We start from the raw sequence: 19877 nt of genomic DNA, 5'->3' as shown, positions 1-19877 counted from the left end.
GCAGAATGAAATTTAAAAGAGAAATTCTGATTTCCAAATGACAAATAAATGAAGTTTATCCAAGAAATTACCAAAGGATGAAGGAACTGAAAACTCAGTTGCAACAATTACATAGCATTATACTGAGGCCTACAAGTTTTTAGCTAGAAAGACCAGCCTTTCAACATGCTCTGGCTTTAAACATGAGCGAAGGCAGGTCATGACATTGCCTCCAGTGCTAAATAGTCTGTTGTTCCGACATAGTTAGCTTTTCTCTCTCACCTCAGTCTGTTACCTACTTCCACGCTATCACCCCTTGAAGAAGATACCGCTGCACTGAAGCTCTGCGCACTCCAGTGTTGCCAGATACTGCTGACGTTTTCCAGCCCAAAATATGTTCAAAACCTGCCAAAATGCACTTAAAACCGCCCAATCTGGCAACACTGCAGTGGCTTGCTTGCTTATTTAGGCGGAGTAATGAAACCTTGCATGCGTCGGTTCGCCCCCTAATGGTTTGGCGGAGTACTGGTCAAAAAGTGCTTGATCAGATATGCAGCAGAGCTCGCATTTTAAATGGAAATAAATCACGATTTTCATTTAATTTAATCGTGGCAGCCAAAATCGCGATTTTCGATTAAATTCGATTAATTGTGCAGCCCTAGTACAAGGTCAGCTGACTTGTAGAGCGAGATTTCTCGAGACTGAATGACCGTTCACTCACCGGCGCGGGAGCTTTTGACAGAAGTAGTTTGCGAGTTGTTTTTGTTGACACTTGGGCATTTAAAGACGTCATCCCGCGGCACGAAACGGACTGTCCGGGACACAAGATGACGACTTATTTTTTCTGTCGCAAAGCGGATAAAGATGTTTCCGATGGCGAGTCGTGAGGAATTAGTATTATGAGGTATTAGAATTTGAATTAAGTGTTGTTTGTGACATCTCAATGTTGACAAATAAACAATTTATTACTATTTCCCTCTCAGATAGCCTCAGAATGTCCCATTGTAGCCTCAATTTTTTCAAAGGCTTCGCACGGCGGAATGGAAGGAACCCCCCCACCCCTTCCGCACCATCTCCCTAGAAAAACCCCTGGTACTGGCACGCTTGGCTTTGATTGAGATGCTTGCCATCATTGAAACCAAGTGTTTGAGCAGTTTGTAAGCTTCAAGTTAGGTGAACAAAGCTTTCCTTGACATGATATGAAACAGACACGGGTACTCGACCGTGGTACGGATAGTTACGGACTCCAATTTAGTAACCATGCTATGTCATTAATGACGTTTAGCAGATGCTCTTAACGTTCCAGAGCAACGTACAACAAACCCAGAGTAGCTCTGAGGAGCAGTTGGGGGTTTGGTGCCTTGCTCAAGGCAACTTCAGCCATTCCTGCTGGTCCAGGGAATCGAACCGGTGACCTTTTGGTCCCATAGCTGCTTCTCTAACCATTGGCCTGGAGTCATCCAACGGAAAAGCATTATCAGTAAGGTGGGAATCACAATGACCACACTGCCAGGTAGTAGCAGCAGAAGCGGCAGCTTTTCTGTTGTTTTTGGGTCAGTAGTGGAACAGTGGACGTTGCTAGCGTTCCGCTAGTCATGTAAGAGCAGAGTGTTGGTTTAAGTTGTGTTTAACGTATCCTGGGAACATTTAAGGCATCCTGACCAATCAGAGTGACAAGATTCTTATAAGGGTGGGACGTCTGAAATGACCAAAGGAGATTTTCATGAAAGCAGTGTCTTATGGATCCAAACTGAACAAGTCTCTCTCTTTCTTTCGTTCTTCTTTCAATTTCCCAATGCTATTAAGTCATAGAGTTATTATGGTCTGAGCATCGCATTATGTCATTATGCTCTGCCTCTGCCGCTTCATTTTTTGCATCCCTGCCTCATAGACGGTTAAAATATTCTGTCAGCAGGTTTTTACTCGATGCTACTTCATCCATAGCAAAGCTGTTGAAATGAATTTCTCGTTTCAAACTTTCATTAGTGTTACCGTACAAAGCTGAAATTCCAGTGTATCAGTGTTTTTTGTCTCCTCAGTGAAATTTAATGCATTTCCTGAACTTTTCTGACCTCATGAGCGTTGTTGCATTGAGGGTCAATAGAGGTCACTCGGCTCTCCTCAGAGATTCCGCTGTTAAATTTGGTATCGGTTATTTAGCACAAATCTAAAGTCTTTTAGCACAACTCTGGATTATGGTCACAATAATTGAAAAAAAAACTCATCTTGATATCGGAAGGGGTTTATTATGATTGCTTAAGGACTGGAAGCCGGAATTTCTGCTGCTGTGCATGTTAAGGATCAGTTGTTGATCCCTGAAACGTGGACCGAAAATCCGATTCTTTGGTGTCTTTGGATATTTGTAGTTAAGCCATAACAAACCTTGAATTGTCGGCACCTTCATAGATAACTTCAGTCACTTCTGATCATATCACAAATTCAACTGACAAGGCCAATAATTACGCCTTTGCCGAATTAATTAACCGGGGGATTACGTCTCTCGCCCTGCAGCTTGACAATGTGTGTTTTGCTGACCAACAGTTGCGATATGTAAACAAACGAAAGAAACTTCCACTAAAGTATCCTAGAATGAATAAATAAAAGCGCAATATAAACGTTCAGGAATGACAAAACAACCAAAATTACTATATCAATTGTTTATAATACGGCAATCGTGAAGCAAGAAGAAGAGATTACGCTAACTAAGATGTAAGGGTTATTTGATCATCAAGACAAGTCTCGAAGCTGTGGCTAGTTTACAGGGAAATTCACTTTGTTGCAACTTTGGATTTATATATAATAATTTTTTTGTTTGTTTGTTTATGGAATCATTTCCAAAAACATGAAATTAATGGTGATGATGCCCTTTATTGTCACTAGTCACATGTACCAGCGAAATTAGCCGTCAACCTGTCCGTACATATACAACATACAATTGACATAGGGTAGACAGGACAGGAAGACAGGGATGAAGATAAAAAGGAAACACAACATGAGGAGAGATAAAGAAAAAAAGAGCACCCCCCCACACACTATGCTCCTGTCAGGAGTACAGTGTGGGAACATTTAAAAAAACTTTTGAACATAAGCACACAGCAACACAAGTACATTTTAAACACGGGACTTGAGGGGGAGGTAATCCAGCGCAAGCAAGCAGCCGTCCGCTCCTGCAACCATGAAGGCGCTGGTCACGCACCCACTTGTCACACTGGGGGTAAAAATGGCGACCGCGGAAAGTTAGAGAAGGAATGCGAGGAATGCGAGAGTGTCTCCCGGCAGTGACCTTCAGGGGGAAATGTTGCCTCAGCAACGGCCTGAACCAAGGCCGGTGCTGTCTCAGGGAGCCGAATGTCGATAAGATATAAATTGTTTGGTCTTTCTAGACGCAGTCTTTGCACGTCCTCACCGCTCGTCCATATCTGTCCATTCCGTCCATTCTATTCAAGTTGATCTCCGAAAAACGTATTCCTTGCAAAGCTGAAAGCTGCTCCAAGATAACAACCATTTTGTGGTTAAAGTTCTGAATGTCCACAGTCCGAGTGCCAACAGCTTTGCCCACCACTCCAATCATATCGGGCAGCTTTGTGGCGCTTTGAACAGCTGTCACCATTGTCTGATTTCCTCAATATACCAGGGCAATGCCTAATCCAATCAGCAAAAGTCCTGTAATCATGGTTCCGAATAGGTAGATATCTTCATTGTCCTCCACAGAAAGAATCGCCAGGCACACGACCCGCCACCGCTCCCACGCGTCCATCGTGTAACTAGCCGCAGATGTTCCGGCAGGATAGACGGGTTCCCCCGAACCCAGACTTCTCATTGAGAAAACTGTGTCAATTTCGTTAGGAGACCAGTTTATCAATTCCATGCTTTTTTTAGTTTAGAAAGTAATGCAGGGAGAGTCTCTTCAAAAAGTACAGCAGACGAGACAAGACACAGAAGCACAAGCAGGGAAAAAAAAGGAGGGAGAGCAGAAAATGCGACCGCCTTCCATGGAAGCACGGAGAGAAAAAAAGGTCTTTCAACTTGTTAAATTGTGTGCATTTTTAGCTTTCTTTAAATTCTCATCTTGTAAATTTCACTTGAGTGTTCATTCTTCAGCAAATTGTAAATAATAAATATGATATAATTTAAGCTTAGCATTTTAATCAAAACAAAAACCTGGAAGTTGGCTGTAGCGGTGTACCGTGTCAGCTACATGCTGTTACATAATTTGGAGGGAGGATTGGTGACTGACTAAATCCAGTATCTCACTGGGCTGCGACAGCTTGCGAACGTCATTCGCGAGAGTTTAAGTGTCTTGAAACATTCGCGGGGCTTCTCAATTTCCTCACATGAGTTGCAAAGTGTCGCTCCTTCGCCGCTGAAATTTTGAACATGTTCAAAAAATTTGTGCGACAAAATTTCTCTCAAAATAGACGCAAATGCGTCACAAACCCTTCTCAAGTCGGTTTCCGTGAGGCTTCCTCTACTTCCCTGCCTGCCGAGGGAAAGCCGGGCTGCGGCAGCCTGCGACTAGTTGGAGACCCAACAATTGCGGTAAAATACGCGAATATCGATTCAGTGTGATTGCAAGTGAAAATTGTCACTAATTCGCATATTTTATCGCAATTGTTGTGTCTCCAACTAGTCGCGGGCTGTCGCAGCCCAGTGAGATACTACCCATACGAGCTACATCAAACATAGCGGTTTCAAGATGGCGGAGTGGGGAAACACAATCGTTCGTTTTCAATCGGAATCTCTGCAACGTTCGTTAAAAAAAAATCCATCGGACATCTTTAAACATGACCAGTAAGTATTCATGATAAAGATTAAGTGTTCTTGGATCTTGTGCTAAAGAACTTAGAGTTGTGCGAAGAACCTTTTGTGCTAAATAACCGTAAACCTTAAATTTATACCGTGCGGTGGGCTGCTGCTTCACAGGTCCTTACATGGATTGTGTTTTAATTAAGAATTATTTCCGATTTTATTTGTGATACACTTTCAACCTTCCATGATATGAGTGCAGTTTAGCGTAGCATTACTATTCACGTTTGCTCTCGTCTCTGGCACTATAGGATCGCAGGCTTGTATACTGAATCTTTTAAATAATTCAGACGTGAAGGCGTTTAGAGTGTGCTCTAATCCCCACGCTCCTGACGTGTCTTCGGGTTACCAGACCCAAAAGGCTTTAAATAAACCATCAGATGCAAACACACACACGCACGCATTGTTAATCTCTCGTCCAGACCTTCACTTTGTCAGCTCCCTGTTTGATCGTCGTCCGTACTGTGTTCCGAGATTGTTTGTTTGTTCAGTCGTTGTCTGCCTGTAACTAAGCAGATGGCATTTATCACACACAGATGGCTGGTTTCATCTCTTCAGCTCGTAGTGTTTTTATCAAAGCTAAAGAGTTGGACACTCATTACACGACACCTCAGGACCTGATGCTTGGCGGCTGCTGAAAAAGATAAGCACTGCGCTGAATGTAATTCTTTCTATCTCTCACACACACCCTCGTAATATAAAATACGACCCTTTAAGGAGATAAATGTTTGAACCGAATGACTAGGTTAGATTTTACAAATCTAAAGATGGCTGCAGCTTGAGATTTGCTGAAATGAGGAGAAAAGTTCCCAAATGGCTGCTGCTTGAGATTCTGGTTTAAAAACCTCATCATGTGTTTATTACCAGATAAGGAGAGTGTGTGTGTGTGTGTGTGTGTGTGTGTGTGTGTGTGTTTATGCAAACTCTCCGAGCAGGAGTCAGATACAGTGAGTTCTCATATACAGTCATTTACAATATTGGGTTCATTAGCACAGAGGTAAGAGAATAACACTCCACTAGATACAAAACAAATAACATTAAAATCTAAAAACACACACACACACACACAAACACGTGTACTATAACGGATCCATATTGAGTTTAGAGTTAGTTTGTTTAATTATTAAAGTTCTAATACTTTATTTATCCAGCCTCACACACAGTGATCAGATAACACGCTAAGTTGCGTATTCACTGTCGTCAAACTTGAGTTAAACACACACAGTGAGGAGTTAATTACACACGTACGGTAGACACAATCGTGCTCAGACCTTTGCACGTTCGAGATGGAATTTGTGCAGATTAACAGACCGCGTGTCTCAGTTATTGACTAATATATTGACTTTATGTGGCCTTATTATTATTAGGATTTAATATAAGGGCTGAATGAAAGCCTTAAAGGGGATGGCTCACGCTAGCCCGAATCCAGTGTGGTGTTTTTGTTTACACTGCGTACACGAATTCACTGTTGGTGATTCCCTTTTGAAATCCAGCTCAAGCTTTTTCTTCATCCAAGTGTCATGCGTAGAAGTTTTGAACACGGTATGCCTGATATTTTCTTTCCGAGACGGCTGAGGCCCGTTCTGGCCCATTACAAGGGAATAACCATACGGAAACGGAATGGATCGGTCCACGGTAAAATGTTCTGCTTGTCCGTTGTTCTCAACAGACCTTTCCACTGCGATCTTTTATATACTTTAGTGACACCTGTTTACATTAAATACAATGCAAATTAAAGGTCCTAGGCAAAGGTTTTAAATTTATGCACATTTGAAACTTTACAGGCTTTCGTCTAAACGGGGGAACAGGGGTGCTGCGCCCTCTTACTCTCGGCGTGCGCCCCCTTACCGACTCCATGAAAACATCCCAGCAACACTACATGACAATGTGTCTGATCATCAAATACGTTATAATTGCTCCAAAAATATTCCAATCATAGTAGATACACCGCAAGACGGTGCAAAAACAATCCGAATTGGCGTTTTCCAGACTGAGGCGCCATGTTGTTTAGTTGTTTACTTGTCGCGGCTGGTCTCGTGAGTTTTGACATGGGTTACATACAAGGTCAGCTGACTTGTAGCGCGAGATTTCTCGAGACTGAATGACCTTTCACTCACCGGCGTGGGAGCTTTTGACAGAAGTAGTTCGCGAGTTGTTTTTGTTGACACTTGGGCATTTAAAGATGTCATCCCGCGGCACGAAGCGGAAGAAAGCCAAAGACTGTCCGGGGCAGAAGAAGATTACTTCTTTCTTTTTCAATGTTGACAGACAATTTGTTACAATTTCCCTCTCAGATAGCCTCAGAATGTCCCGTTGGAGCATTTTTCAAAGGCTTTGCACGGCGGGGGGGGACGACCGGCACCATCTCTCCCCCCGCTTCGCTCCCTCGCCATGGTGAGCGCCCTCATACTACATTTTTCTAGAAAAAAACCCTGCTTTATATGTTAAACCCTCTGTAATTTTCTTCCGGTCCCAAGAAGTATTGTTAATAAGTAATAATTGAAATAAGTTGGCGCGGATCGCGGCGAATTTCTGCTCGGCGCGTGACGTCATTCAAGATAAACAAATCGCTTGAGTTGAGTACAGTTCCGTTTACTCGCATTGCCGTTCGGCTTGAGTGCAGACGTGCGTTTGGGAATTTCCAAAGAAAAAACATGCCTTATTGTTCAGGGACCGGTTCAGGAAGAAGTTTTTACCTTTTTTCGAGAGAAGAGAAAAGGCGGAGAGAGTGGATTGTGTGCGTGAAGCGAGAGGGTTGGCAGCCGGGTAAATACGCCACTCTGTGCTCCGATCACTTTTTGAAGAATCCCCATCTGTTGGAGAGTTTAGGTGTCAGTGTCAGACAGAGAAAGCTCAAACCTGACGCTGTTCTGACAAAATTCGAACACAAAATCAAGCAGTCAAAGAAGAAACGGAGCAGCAACGCTCAAGCAAAAAGAAGATTGGAGGGAAACATTTTTACTTTTGCTTGCAATTGACAAATCAAGAATCCTGAGGGATCCTGTACAATCATTGTGGAAATGAGACAAAGGGATATTTCCGCGCTTAGAGTCGGCGATAAATAGCATAATGCCGCGGATGGCAGGCTAACGTGGCCGACTGGCGCGCTGTCCAGTAATCGTTCCCTATATCCACTAGGGAGGGCGGTTTAATTATTCTTCAAAAGGGCTCTTGTTTAGTATTACGATGAAAGTAAGAATTTATCATAACTACCAGGATAAATCGTTTGGGCGCGAGTCTTGTTGGGTCACCGCGATCAGAGTCAGCCGAGTCGCCGTCTGATTCCAAGGACACACGGTCAAACCAGTGAGCCACATTCACCGATTGCTTCGCAACAGCCATAGGTTCATACATATACGGTTTCAATATACTCTCGATATTCAATTTGGAGAGTTCCTACTTCAAAATCGCTATCAGACATTTTACACAACCTCTCACGAGCAAAGTCCGTACACGTGTGCTCGGTTCGCAAGTAAACACAGAGCTGCTCGCGGTCTGTTTGCCTTGAATGACGTCATGGTGAAAGTGCGCGTCAGTGAGATGTAAACAAACCTTCGGAAATTGGGCAAACCAGTATATTTTAACCGTTTTATTCAATTTTCGGGTGCAAATTAGACACCAGGAAGATTGAATTCACTTTTTGGGTTGATATTCTACGTTCCACCTCTGACCCTTGCCTATGACCTTTAAGGTTTTAATTCTACTCACCCTTGTATATATTACTGTGGTATTTTTAAAAAAAAAAGGTGGCATTTTATATTACAGGCTGGTATTTAGATGTCTGTGGATCCTGGGTTAATGAAACAAATTTGTAGTTAAAGGGGAACAGAGGGCAATATATAGAGTAAATATAACAATAAAACACACATTAACGAACCTTATTCAAGACTTACAAAAGTTTTTTGTTCTAAGGTTGGAAAGTTATAGTGTTTTGAAAGTAGCTCGAGCAAACTATTTCCGCAGTTTGAACAGCCCGCCATGATATTAATTTTATCCAATCAGAATGCACGTTCATTTTCTCTGCGTAACACTCATGACGTATGTATGTGCCTAGTTGTGTTGGCTCATTGAGGTTGGGAATAGCACGTGCGAAATACCTGTTTCTGCCTCTTGCGACGATTTCGCAAGTCCACGGGTGGCGCCTAGCTCATTGCAGCAAATAAATTCTGCTGGACTCGTGAGCAACTCCACGTTACATTTTCCGCACGAGCACCACGCTGTGTCACCTGCACGCAGACGCTCTGCCCCACGCTCGCCACGCCCATGGTCAGCATCGGTCTCATCCTCGCCGTCATCCGAGCTTCCTTCTCTTATTTCATCACCGGAGTCGAGAGTACCTCTCCTAGGTTCAAACTGGTACCCTTCTAAGCCATAGCCTGCTTGCAGTATGTCTTGCGGGATCTCTTCGTATGATTCGACAGAGCTGTCGCTTTCACTTGATGCGCCCGACGCCATGATTACACGCTTATCTCCTCTATTTCGGAGAGTTCCGCTAGTGCAGTGGGTAGCGCTGACGTCACGGTCTTTTAAAAATGGCGACTCTTGTGCGGTTTAGCGTATAAAATATTATATTTACAATTACCAAGATATTTCGTTGTTTTCTAGTATATAAATTTGATAGAATACTTAAGAATACGTTACTTTGTCACATCAACTGTATATATTATATTTTGTACCCCTTTAAATTAAAAAAAAAAACCTGATTGTAAAGATTAAGACTCCAGGGTTTTTTGTCTGTGTGGAGTTTTGCATTTTCGGGGTTCTCCAGTTACCTCGCAAAAACGTGCAGGTCGTGCCCTGTGATGGGATCGGCATTCCTGGGATGGGCGACAAGGATAAAGCACTTACTACACACGAATAAATGAATCTTGTCAACTTCTGTCAAACAGTATTATGTTTTGTTTCTCTTGCTGTCATGCCGTCTTACTGCAGACAGATCAGTTCAGAGTGTTCAGAACAGAAAGGCATTTGAAGCCTGATTCTGAATATAGAATCAGATAAACCTTCTCTGTGTATCGATTAAACTGAGCAGAAAACAGCCCGAAAGTACCACACAGTTCTAAAGCATACTCCTTAAACCTGCTTTCTGATCTGGTACCTAGGAAACACCAATTTTTATTATTTTTTTTTAAATCTGCATTACAAATCTAGTAAGATCTCAGGTTTTAAATAGATGCTCAGCGATGGAAAAAACTTTAAGTTTAGCACTAGAGCCAGTAAGCCGCCTGATATATCACATGCATAATTAAACAGTACGCCTACGCCATTCTGCTTCCTGTTCAGCCGCTGGAAGAGCTATTTTAAGCACGACCTTTGACCCCCAAGCCACTGAAGTCTACAGATTAATCAGGGAGAGCGAGAGAGGGTGAAAAAAAGGCGCGATGAGAAGTTGCTTCTATTCCTGACCGTTTCCTCCTGCTTTCTGTGACAGTAATTGCTGTGCCTTCAGGATCTCTCTGTCTGTCTGTCTGTCTCTCCCACTCCGTTTCTTTTGCTCTCTCTGTCTGTCTCGGGTGCTGAGAGGACACAATGGCTCTGGTAATTATCTCCACAACACTGGGGTTGCCTGAAGGAGCCCTTCCTACACATGCGCGTGCACACAGACACACACACACACACCATCAAACTCTTTAAGTGCACAATCAAAAAGGCTCTCTGCACGACTAATCCAAGGTGTCTGGGGAAAAATGGGCTGCAGGACAGCACTTGCTCTCACACACACACACACACACATGGTGAAGTTGCACTTTCGGACCAAGTGTCGAAGCCGAGTCTCATGATTTTGGTAAAAGCAAACGATTTAAAATGTTCGAATTTAAAGGAACAGTCCACCGTATTTCCATAATGAAATATGCTCTTATCTGAATTGAGACGAGCTGCTCCGTACCTCTCCGAGCTTTGCGCGACCTCCCAGTCAGTCAGACGCGCTGTCACTCCTGTTAGCAATGTAGCTAGGCTCAGCATGGCCAATGGTATTTTTTGGGGCTGTAGTTAGATGCGACCAAACTCTTCTGCGTTTTTCCTGTTTACAGAGGTTTATATGACCAGTGATATGAAACAAGTTCAGTTACACAAATTGAAACGTGGCGATTTTCTAGGCTATGGAAAGTCCGCACTATAATGACAGGCGTACTAACACCTTCTGCAGCGCATTGATATCTGAGCTCCGTATCAATGCGCTGCCGAAGCGCGCAGAAGGTGTTAGTACGCCTGTCATTATAGTGCGGACTTTCCATAGCATAGAAAATCGCTACGTTTCAATTTGTGTAACTGAACTTGTTTCATGTCACTGGTCATATAAACCTATGTAAACAGGAAAAACGCGGAAGAGTTTGGTCGCATCTAACTACAGCCCTAAAAAATACCATTGGCCATACTGAGCCTAGCTACATTGCTAACAGGAGTGACCGCGCGTCTGACTGACTGGGAGGTCGCGCAAAGCTCGGAGAGGTACGGAGCAGCTCGTCTCAATTCAGATAAGAGCATATTTCATTATGGAAATACGGTGGACTGTTCCTTTAAAGCAGGAATTGAAAATCAGAGCTCGATGCCAAGTGCCTCTTTATTTCATAAACCTAATTACGTATCGCTTTAATTTACACCACAGCACTGTTGAGTTCTTGATTCTGATTGGTCAGAAAGTGTTGATAAAGAATAAATAAAAAAAGAAGGAAAAAAACACGTTTTGTAAGAAGTCTCCAGTGTCTGTGCTTTGTAACAGTCCGTTTTCAGACGAAGGAAAGTCTTTGCTTCGTGGTTGACAAGTTCTGTGTTTGTCTTAAGGGGAAAAAAAAGAGAAGCAGACTGTTTATGACTGCTATAACATCACTAATTACAGGAGCTAACTGCTTTCTCAGATGTTCAAATGACGCAAGTGCATGGGGTGGAGTCAGCCCTGATCCAGCTCCTCGTACCTGGGTGGAGTGGGTGTTTTTTTTGTTTTGTTTTCCCCAGGTTGGATGTTGCTGGTGTTGTCCAGCATTGTGACTTTTGGTTCTGCAGCAAGGACTCAAACATATATGTTCCACAAAATTAATATATGGATAAAAAGTATGATGCTTCGTTCTTCAGAGGAAGTATAAAGCACCTTTATTTTCCTGTAACAGTACCACTCGACCTCGTTCAGTACATCCGCTCTCTGTCTCTTCCTTAGGTGTTGTCTTTGGGTGCGGACGTGCTTCCGGAGTACAAGCTTCAAACGCAGCGCATCGACAAGTTCACCATCCTGCACTACAGCCCTTTCAAGGCCGTGTGGGACTGGCTCATCCTGCTGCTGGTCATTTACACGGCCATCTTCACCCCGTACAGCGCCGCCTTCCTGCTCAACGACCCCGAGGAGAAGAAGAGGCGCGTTTGTGGCTACTCGTGTAACCCGCTCAACGTGGTCGACCTCATCGTGGACATCATGTTCATCGTCGACATCCTCATCAACTTCCGCACCACGTACGTCAACGCCAACGACGAGGTGGTCAGCCACCCGGCTAAGATCGCCGTGCACTACTTTAAAGGGTGGTTCCTTATCGACATTGTGGCCGCCATTCCCTTTGACCTCCTCATATTCGGATCGGGATCAGAGGAGGTGAGAAACATGTCTCGTTGTATTCCGTTTCCTTTGGATTTAAACATATTTTGACAAAGCAAGAGGTTAGAAAAAAAATGTTACTGGAGTGCGCACTTTAAAATGAAATGCAGATTTTCCTAAGACCGTTTGACTTGAATTTTTTTTTTTGTGTGTGTAAAATGTTGTCTTAGGTGTCTGAAAGTTTATTTGAACAAGCACCAGCTGTCAAAAAGACTGCTTGGTATTTGTTGTGTTTTCACGCTTTGTAACATTAAAACGCCATAACAGCGGTGAAGTTTTACCAGACATCAAAATCACATTCGGTTTAGATTGGGCTTAGGGAAAATATTTACATTACTCTGTCCTGACAATTACATGAGTTTTCATAACTGTCATGACCGTCGTGTGATTCTGATATACCGAGCTACAGAGTCAGCTGCCATGATGGAAACCATCGTAACACAACCTTATGTTTAAAAGATAAATGCAGCTCAAGTGTTAAGTGCGTGCTAATCTTTATAACAGCCGACACGTGTTGGAATAATGCTTTGTAAATGTTGGTGTAGGTTTCCATCAGGGAGCACTGCGGTTACAGTGTTTAGCGTTCCCTTTCCTGTTAAACCAGTGGTTCTCAACCGGGGGGGCGCGCCCCCCTGGTGGGGCGCGGAGGTACTCCAGGGGGGTCGCGAGTAGGCTTCATGTATGGAGGAAAAAAAAAATCTGGGGCTAACAGGCTATAGTAGCTAAGCAGATGCAACACATTTACCCATGTCAAAATGCAGGACATTGGACTATTACATACAAATCAATACTATTATAAAATCTATCATCAATCTATCATAAAATCTTGTGTGTGTGGCCGCATCAGTCGGGGGAACTGTGATATGTTCCCAAGCCTTGCAGACTTTATCAGTAATGCAGGCACTTCCCACGATTTCTCATCTGTCTTTCAAGCAGCGTCAGAGCACCTGTCGGTAATGAGAAAACAGTTTGCGGCATACTTCACAGAGGATTATCGCTCTTTTGCGTGGGTTCGAGATCCATTTGTGTGTACTGCTGACGAACTTCCAGTTGACATGCAGGAACAGCTTATTGAGCTGAAGAGTGACAGTAGACTTAAGGCAGTCTTCACCTCATGCCCTCTTTCGACATTCTGGGCAGCATTGATGCAGGAGTACCCGCAACTGTGTGACGTAGCCTTGAAACTGCTCATCCCATTCGCATCGACCTACTTGTGTGAGGCAGGATTTTCAAAAATGACTGCGCTCAAAACGAAATATCGCAATCGTGCGCAAATTGAGGATGACTTGAGACTGTGCTTGTCAAACATTTCGCCAAGAATCGAGGATCTTTGTAAGGCAAAGCAGGCTCAGGTCTCGCATTAACGCAAATGCAGATCACAAAGGCACAGTAAAAAGTAAAACCTAAATTCACGCCTGGTCCCAATTCCCAATGATATCAATAGCCAGCTAATGATAAGCCTAATAAAATACCTAATAAAACACTAATAATAATAATAATAATAATAATAATAATGATGCCTATTAATAATAATAATAATAATAGCATAATAATAATAATAATATCAACAACCAACAACAGCAATAATAATAATAATAATAATAATAATAATGCCTGAAAGAACATAAGTCTTGTACTACTGCCAACAGCTTAGTAATGATAATAGGCCATAATAATAATAATAATAATTATAATAATTATAATGCCCGAAAGCAGATTAGAAATGTGGTGCTACTGCCAATTATAACAATAGCCTAATAATGATAATAGGCCTATGTATTTCTACGGAATGGATAATGCTACTACTGCTGCTACTGCTACTACTACTACTAATAATAATAATGATAATAATAATCTAGCCCGGAGCTAGCTAGCTAGCTATCTATCTATCTATCTATCTATCTATCTATCTATCTATCTATCTATCTATCTATCTATCTATCTATCTATCGGTCGATATAAGGTGCTGTAGGTCGGGTGGCGTCACTGCGGGTGAGTGTGTTTGGGGGGGGGATGGGGGCGGGGCGAGAAGAGGGGGCCCCCAACTGCAATGAACCAGCTTTGGTGGGGCCCAGGTTGCAAAAGGTTGAGAACCCCTGTGTTAAACGATCAGTTGTTCTTCACCGGCTCTCCATTTTAGGTTATTGAAGGTATTGTGTTTGTATAAAAATACAGCCCACACTCCGCTTAACCATCGTCGATATTCACATCCAGGTTTATTCTTTTCTCAGCTCTTAAACACCTCCGCTGAATTCCTGATTCTGTTTGGTCTGGAGGTGTTGATTAATTCTCTGTAACGGCAGATCTGACAAATCACAGGTTTAACTGGTACGTTATTGTTTCTATGGGATGCGTATGGTGGCCATTCGGTGTAATATATGTGTCAGAAAATAGAATCCAGGGACACATGTCGGCCCGGGGGCATTTTGAGTTATTGACAGATTCAGAAAGTACAGTTTCTAAGCTTTCCAATGATGCCTTCCGTGTGGAGATCTGACAATATTTGAAGAATGTGTGGCCTTTTGAAAGTGTATACTTCTTAAAACAGAAAAGGGAGAAAATCGCCCTCAAAGTTTTCCATCTCAGCTACTCTGGGTGCAGGGCGGGCACATAATGGTGCTCATTTGCATGATATTAAGGAAAGCCCTACCCCCTACGAGCTAGCACGATGCTACTTTCATGTAAACAAAGATCACCACGTCAATTTTCCTTCCATGCAAAGTATGCCCAACACAATTATGAAGTACAAAAATAAGTCCTAAAGTATACTTTAACGTTTTGTGGTTGAAAAATTACTCACACCGTAAGAAAGAAAGATAGCACGATGATGACACAACTAACACAACACTAGTTTCATGTAAAGCCTCAGTCACAACCGGCTGTACAGTACGCGCTCCTACGGCCGGTCTACATGCAAAAAACACAAGAAACGCACGAGAGCGCGCATGAAACGCACGAGAGCGCGCGTGTGATGTGCTAATTTTCGAGCCGCAGACCGGCCGCAGAGGTTCTTTGTCATGTCAAACAAACTCTATGAGCGCTTACGTTTTTTTCAGGTTGCAAGACAAACTTACAGCCAATGCACGTCTTTCTCTGTGAACAAAAAAAACCCCGCAGCGATTTGGGAAACGCCAAAAATCACACGACCAAAAAATCGTACGTCCGGTTGTGACCTAGGCTTAACCAAACCACAACACTCTCCGTTACATGCAAAAATAACCACACAGCCTTAGATTAATAAACTTACCCCATCAGAAAGAGAAACGGCGCCTTGCACACACCAATGCCTCCGATGGAATGTAATCCTAGAACGGTCCGTGTATCATCCGATCATTCAAGTATTCCATTCAATCTGGAAAACGAGGTTGCGGGGTTTTTTTTTTTGCTGGAAATGGTCATCTCCGATGTAAATACCGTGTGTCTGTTTGCTTCGCGGTGTTTCAGCTCCTCTGCGCTCTGTTTAGTAACTCATTCCATAGTGAAATCACACGCCTGTATGCAGTTAAGTAGCCATGCGCTCAGCTCGTATCATACAGCTGATTCGCGAAAAAAAACAAAAGACTTAAATCATCATGTGAATGGCCCATATGGTAATTTACCCACACCCCCCAGCAGGCTACAGTCCTGACAAAAACGAGACAATTTGCAACAAAAAATGTATGCTTTTCCAACAAAACAATCTATTATCTGAAATACTGATTGCATTCTTCAAGATCTCAACTTGCACATGATGGAAAAAAACAAAAATCACAAATTTCGAAAAAAAAAATGCTTCTTTTGCGATTATCTCGGATTCGTTTCGGCCGACATGTGTCCCTGGATTCGGTGAGGGGTCACATCTATGATTTGAAAAGTGTGTAATGTTAGATTTTTAGACATCTTATTTAGTTTAGGTTATTTAGACGTTTATATATTTACCGTTTTTGGAATGAGTCTCCAGTGTCAGGTCTGTAACAGACGGGGTAACGTTTTACGGCAAAGCAGAGTCTTCAGGACACAGGCCTCAGCGTTAACTTTTGACACCTTTTGCCCCCCTTGAATTTCATTTTGCCCTAAAATTTTGTGATACTTTGGCAAGTTTTCAAGTACACGGTTGAAGGCAATACTGATGTGTTTTCTAGGGGCATAATTGAGTTATTTATACAAAAAAACATTTATTTTTAAAAACATTTATTTCTGCAACAGAAGAACAAGACAAGCCCTGAAAACATGAAACATAAATCAATATCATATATGTAAGACTTAAGTATGGTACTAGTATGTAATACATCTTTTTATATAGAGTTTAGGACACAAAACACACAAAAAAGATGATTTCTATCCCTCAATTCACCGATTCCTTCCGTCCTCCTCCTATCATCCTCCCCTCCCAATCATCTTCACTTCACATGCATGATGGGCCAATGGTAAATGGGGTAAAATACATTCATCTATGGGATAGTTCACTATGTAAATGATATATATCGATGGTATGATGTATATATTTACTGTAGAGGGTGTGGTTTCTATTTGAGACACAAAAGCATGTCTTTCCATTCACTGAATGTACTTACCACGAGCTTTTTTACATATATGGGTCTGTCTCAGAAACTGGGTACTGTGGGGGTCCCCCACTAAATATACTCAGTCAATAAACTATACGGTTTTGAATGGTGATGTTGGTTTTAATTTGAAATAAAATGATGAAAGAAATGATACAGATAAAACTAAATCTTTGATGTGAATACTCTTCAGAATTTGGCAAAAATTCTGCAAATTTGTGGAAAAATGGCGGCTTGATCTGGGACATGATAAATGGTCGACTACATCGCATTCCCTTAAAAAGGTTGTAGTCCACTGAAAAGTCTACAGTTATCACTAATTGTATTTTAAGTTGTAACTTTATCCACCTAAGGATTGGTGCGCTCACAGAATAATCATAACCGTAATAAAACATCATGCAAAATATTTGATTGCCGTCGTAACTCCATTTTCCGCAAACCCAAAACCAATACGATCGTGTGTTTTGATCTAAACGGAAAGCCTCAGGGTCAAGGTCACGACCTCACCCAAAGTAGTAACTTAAAATCACTACGCCATATAAAAATTTAGTTATAAATCTGCGATTTTGTTTTTTAAAATGAAAGCTGAAAGTTAGGTATAGAATATGTTTCTTACAGAATATGTTACGATGGTAGCTGGTCTTGTATGAATTTCTGAGCTATAAAATGAGTCGTGGTCTATTTTTTACCGTAGCGTGTTATTTGTGTGCGGGGAAGGACACGCATTAACAATTTGCATGTGTAGAATGGAATTTTCCACTCCAGCAGTTAGAAGTTGATCGTGCTTCCATTTGCGGTTTTTCTGTTACGCGGGTGATCTGTTCGGACGTTATCGCTGAAAAGGCGAGTTTTGACAGTTTTATTTTGTTTTAGTCTTGCAGTATAAGGCAATAGAATGTTTCTTTTTCATCTTACTTTCATATTTCGTAGTGTTTGCGTATTTTTGGCCAATATTTTGCGATCATGGTCAATTTAGATCGAACTTTTGATAGAATCTACGGCCAGTCATTTTGCCCCGCCCCTGCCTCGCGCTCCGTCCGGTGCGGTAGTGATGTCCCGTTGCTCGTGCGCCGCAGCAGAGACCCGCACGACCTTCAGCCGGTACAGTCGCTGTTCTTTTACCACCGCCGTTATTCTCATCTTTCCGGTGTGTTCTTGATTTTTCCATTGTGTCCTATTTCGCCATATCAAACACCCAAAATGTATCACATTATTCATATTTAAGTGAATAAATCAATTCAGTCATCATAACTTGGCATTTTTAACCCAAGCAATCAAAAAGAGGACATTTCTTCAATGTTTTCACTCATCTGTGAAGGAGGGGCTTTAATTCTTCATGATGGAGTTATTTTATATGTAAATCAATTTTACAAAAGCATTTGAATTGTAATCAAAAAATTTTTCCACAGTGGAGGCCAGATAAAGCAAGATGCTATCTTTATTAAACATGACAAAAGAAACATTGAGTGTTCGGTAAATGCAAAAAAAAAAAGTAAAATTAGAAAATGTATTTTTTGACCATAATGTCCCAAATGAGAGAGCAGTTTCTGAGACGGACCCATTTATGTGGACGTCCTGAAGTCAACCCAGGAAAACGTAGAGGGCACCAGCGACCACTCGTGGTGACGAAAAGCACAAATGCACACGCACACCTGAAGCGAGCCAATCAGAATCGCCATCACAAATCGGGAAGAATAAACCAAAATGGCGATCACAGGGGAGGCGAGGATGCTGGTTAATACGGTACATCTTGTGTTTTGTAATGTACTCGCTCAAAAATCATTTTTGTGCTTAAAGAAGCTGACCATAGCTGTGCCTGAACGGGCCTAGTTCACTAAAATATTTCTGACCGAGCGTCTTGGTCAGGCAAATCAGGCATTCGGGCAATGCCTGGCATTGAGGCTTGGGGCAGAGGGGTTTACAGTCTGCAGTTTCTCTGTTTATTAAAAAAAAAAGCAACCATTTTTTCCAATTAACTCAAATTGAGCGAAAAAAGAGGCTGGGGAAGGAATATCTGAACACTTCACTATAAATATTCACTATAAATTGAAAAAAGTGTAATTCTTTAGTAAATACAAAATTGTAATTGCTGTAGTACAAGAGGAGTAAAACAGGTTTTATTGTTGATTATTTTCCTACAACAGCATGACGGTGTTCTATTCCTTTCTTATTACAAATCTAAAATGCAGTGCTCTTGCTCTGAGAGTTAATTTAATGAAACAGCACTCGACATTTCCAGGATTGCTCATGTTTTCGCTCTCTCTCCACCAGACCACAACTCTGATTGGTCTATTAAAGACGGCCCGGCTGCTCCGGTTAGTACGCGTGGCCCGTAAGTTGGACCGTTACTCTGAGTATGGCGCCGCCGTGCTCATGCTGCTAATGTGCATCTTTGCGCTGATCGCGCACTGGCTGGCATGTATCTGGTACGCCATCGGCAACGTAGAGAAACCCTATCTGGAGCACACCATCGGCTGGCTCGACAACCTCGGCATGTCCATCGGCAAGCAGTACAACTACAGCGACCCGTCCTCGGGCCCGTCAATCAAGGACAAGTACGTGACGGCGCTGTATTTCACGTTTAGCAGCCTGACGAGCGTCGGCTTCGGGAACGTCTCGCCCAACACCAATTCAGAAAAGATATTCTCCATCTGCGTCATGCTGATCGGATGTGAGTAGCAAAACAATTCATATTTGATGTTAAAAAGGATAAAACTTGTCACATAATGCCTATTGGAAATGAGTGAACAAATAATATTTTTCATTTAAAATGAGCCATGCGTGAACTTAAAAAAAAAGGCAAAATTTCTGGCTGTGCCATTCTTGTCTTTTTGTAGCCTGATATTGCACCTTTAATGTAGATTAATCTTTAACCATAGCAATTTACAGGTGTTGCAGTGTTGTATATAAAAATATAATACACACACACACACACACACACACACATATATGGGTGATTCTCATGAAGC

The 19877-nt window shown here is 42.2% G+C and overlaps 1 protein-coding gene across 1 annotated transcript in view; it reads left to right on the top strand.

Annotated features, from left to right (window-relative positions):
• Nucleotides 1–19877, top strand: part of kcnh7 (potassium channel, voltage gated eag related subfamily H, member 7) — a 126774-nt gene that overhangs the window by 76033 nt on the left and 30864 nt on the right. The window contains exons 8-9 of the mRNA XM_060918734.1: nt 11939–12364; nt 19180–19579. Of these exons, the coding sequence (XP_060774717.1) occupies nt 11939–12364; nt 19180–19579 (826 nt within the window). The remainder of the gene's footprint in view (nt 1–11938; nt 12365–19179; nt 19580–19877) is intronic.

The sequence above is a fragment of the Neoarius graeffei genome, chromosome 4 (assembly GCF_027579695.1).
Source record: "Neoarius graeffei isolate fNeoGra1 chromosome 4, fNeoGra1.pri, whole genome shotgun sequence".
In the NCBI taxonomy this organism is placed as follows: domain Eukaryota; kingdom Metazoa; phylum Chordata; class Actinopteri; order Siluriformes; family Ariidae; genus Neoarius; species Neoarius graeffei.
Note: the sequence above shows the minus strand (reverse complement) of the source record. Positions and strands in the feature narration are given on the sequence as shown.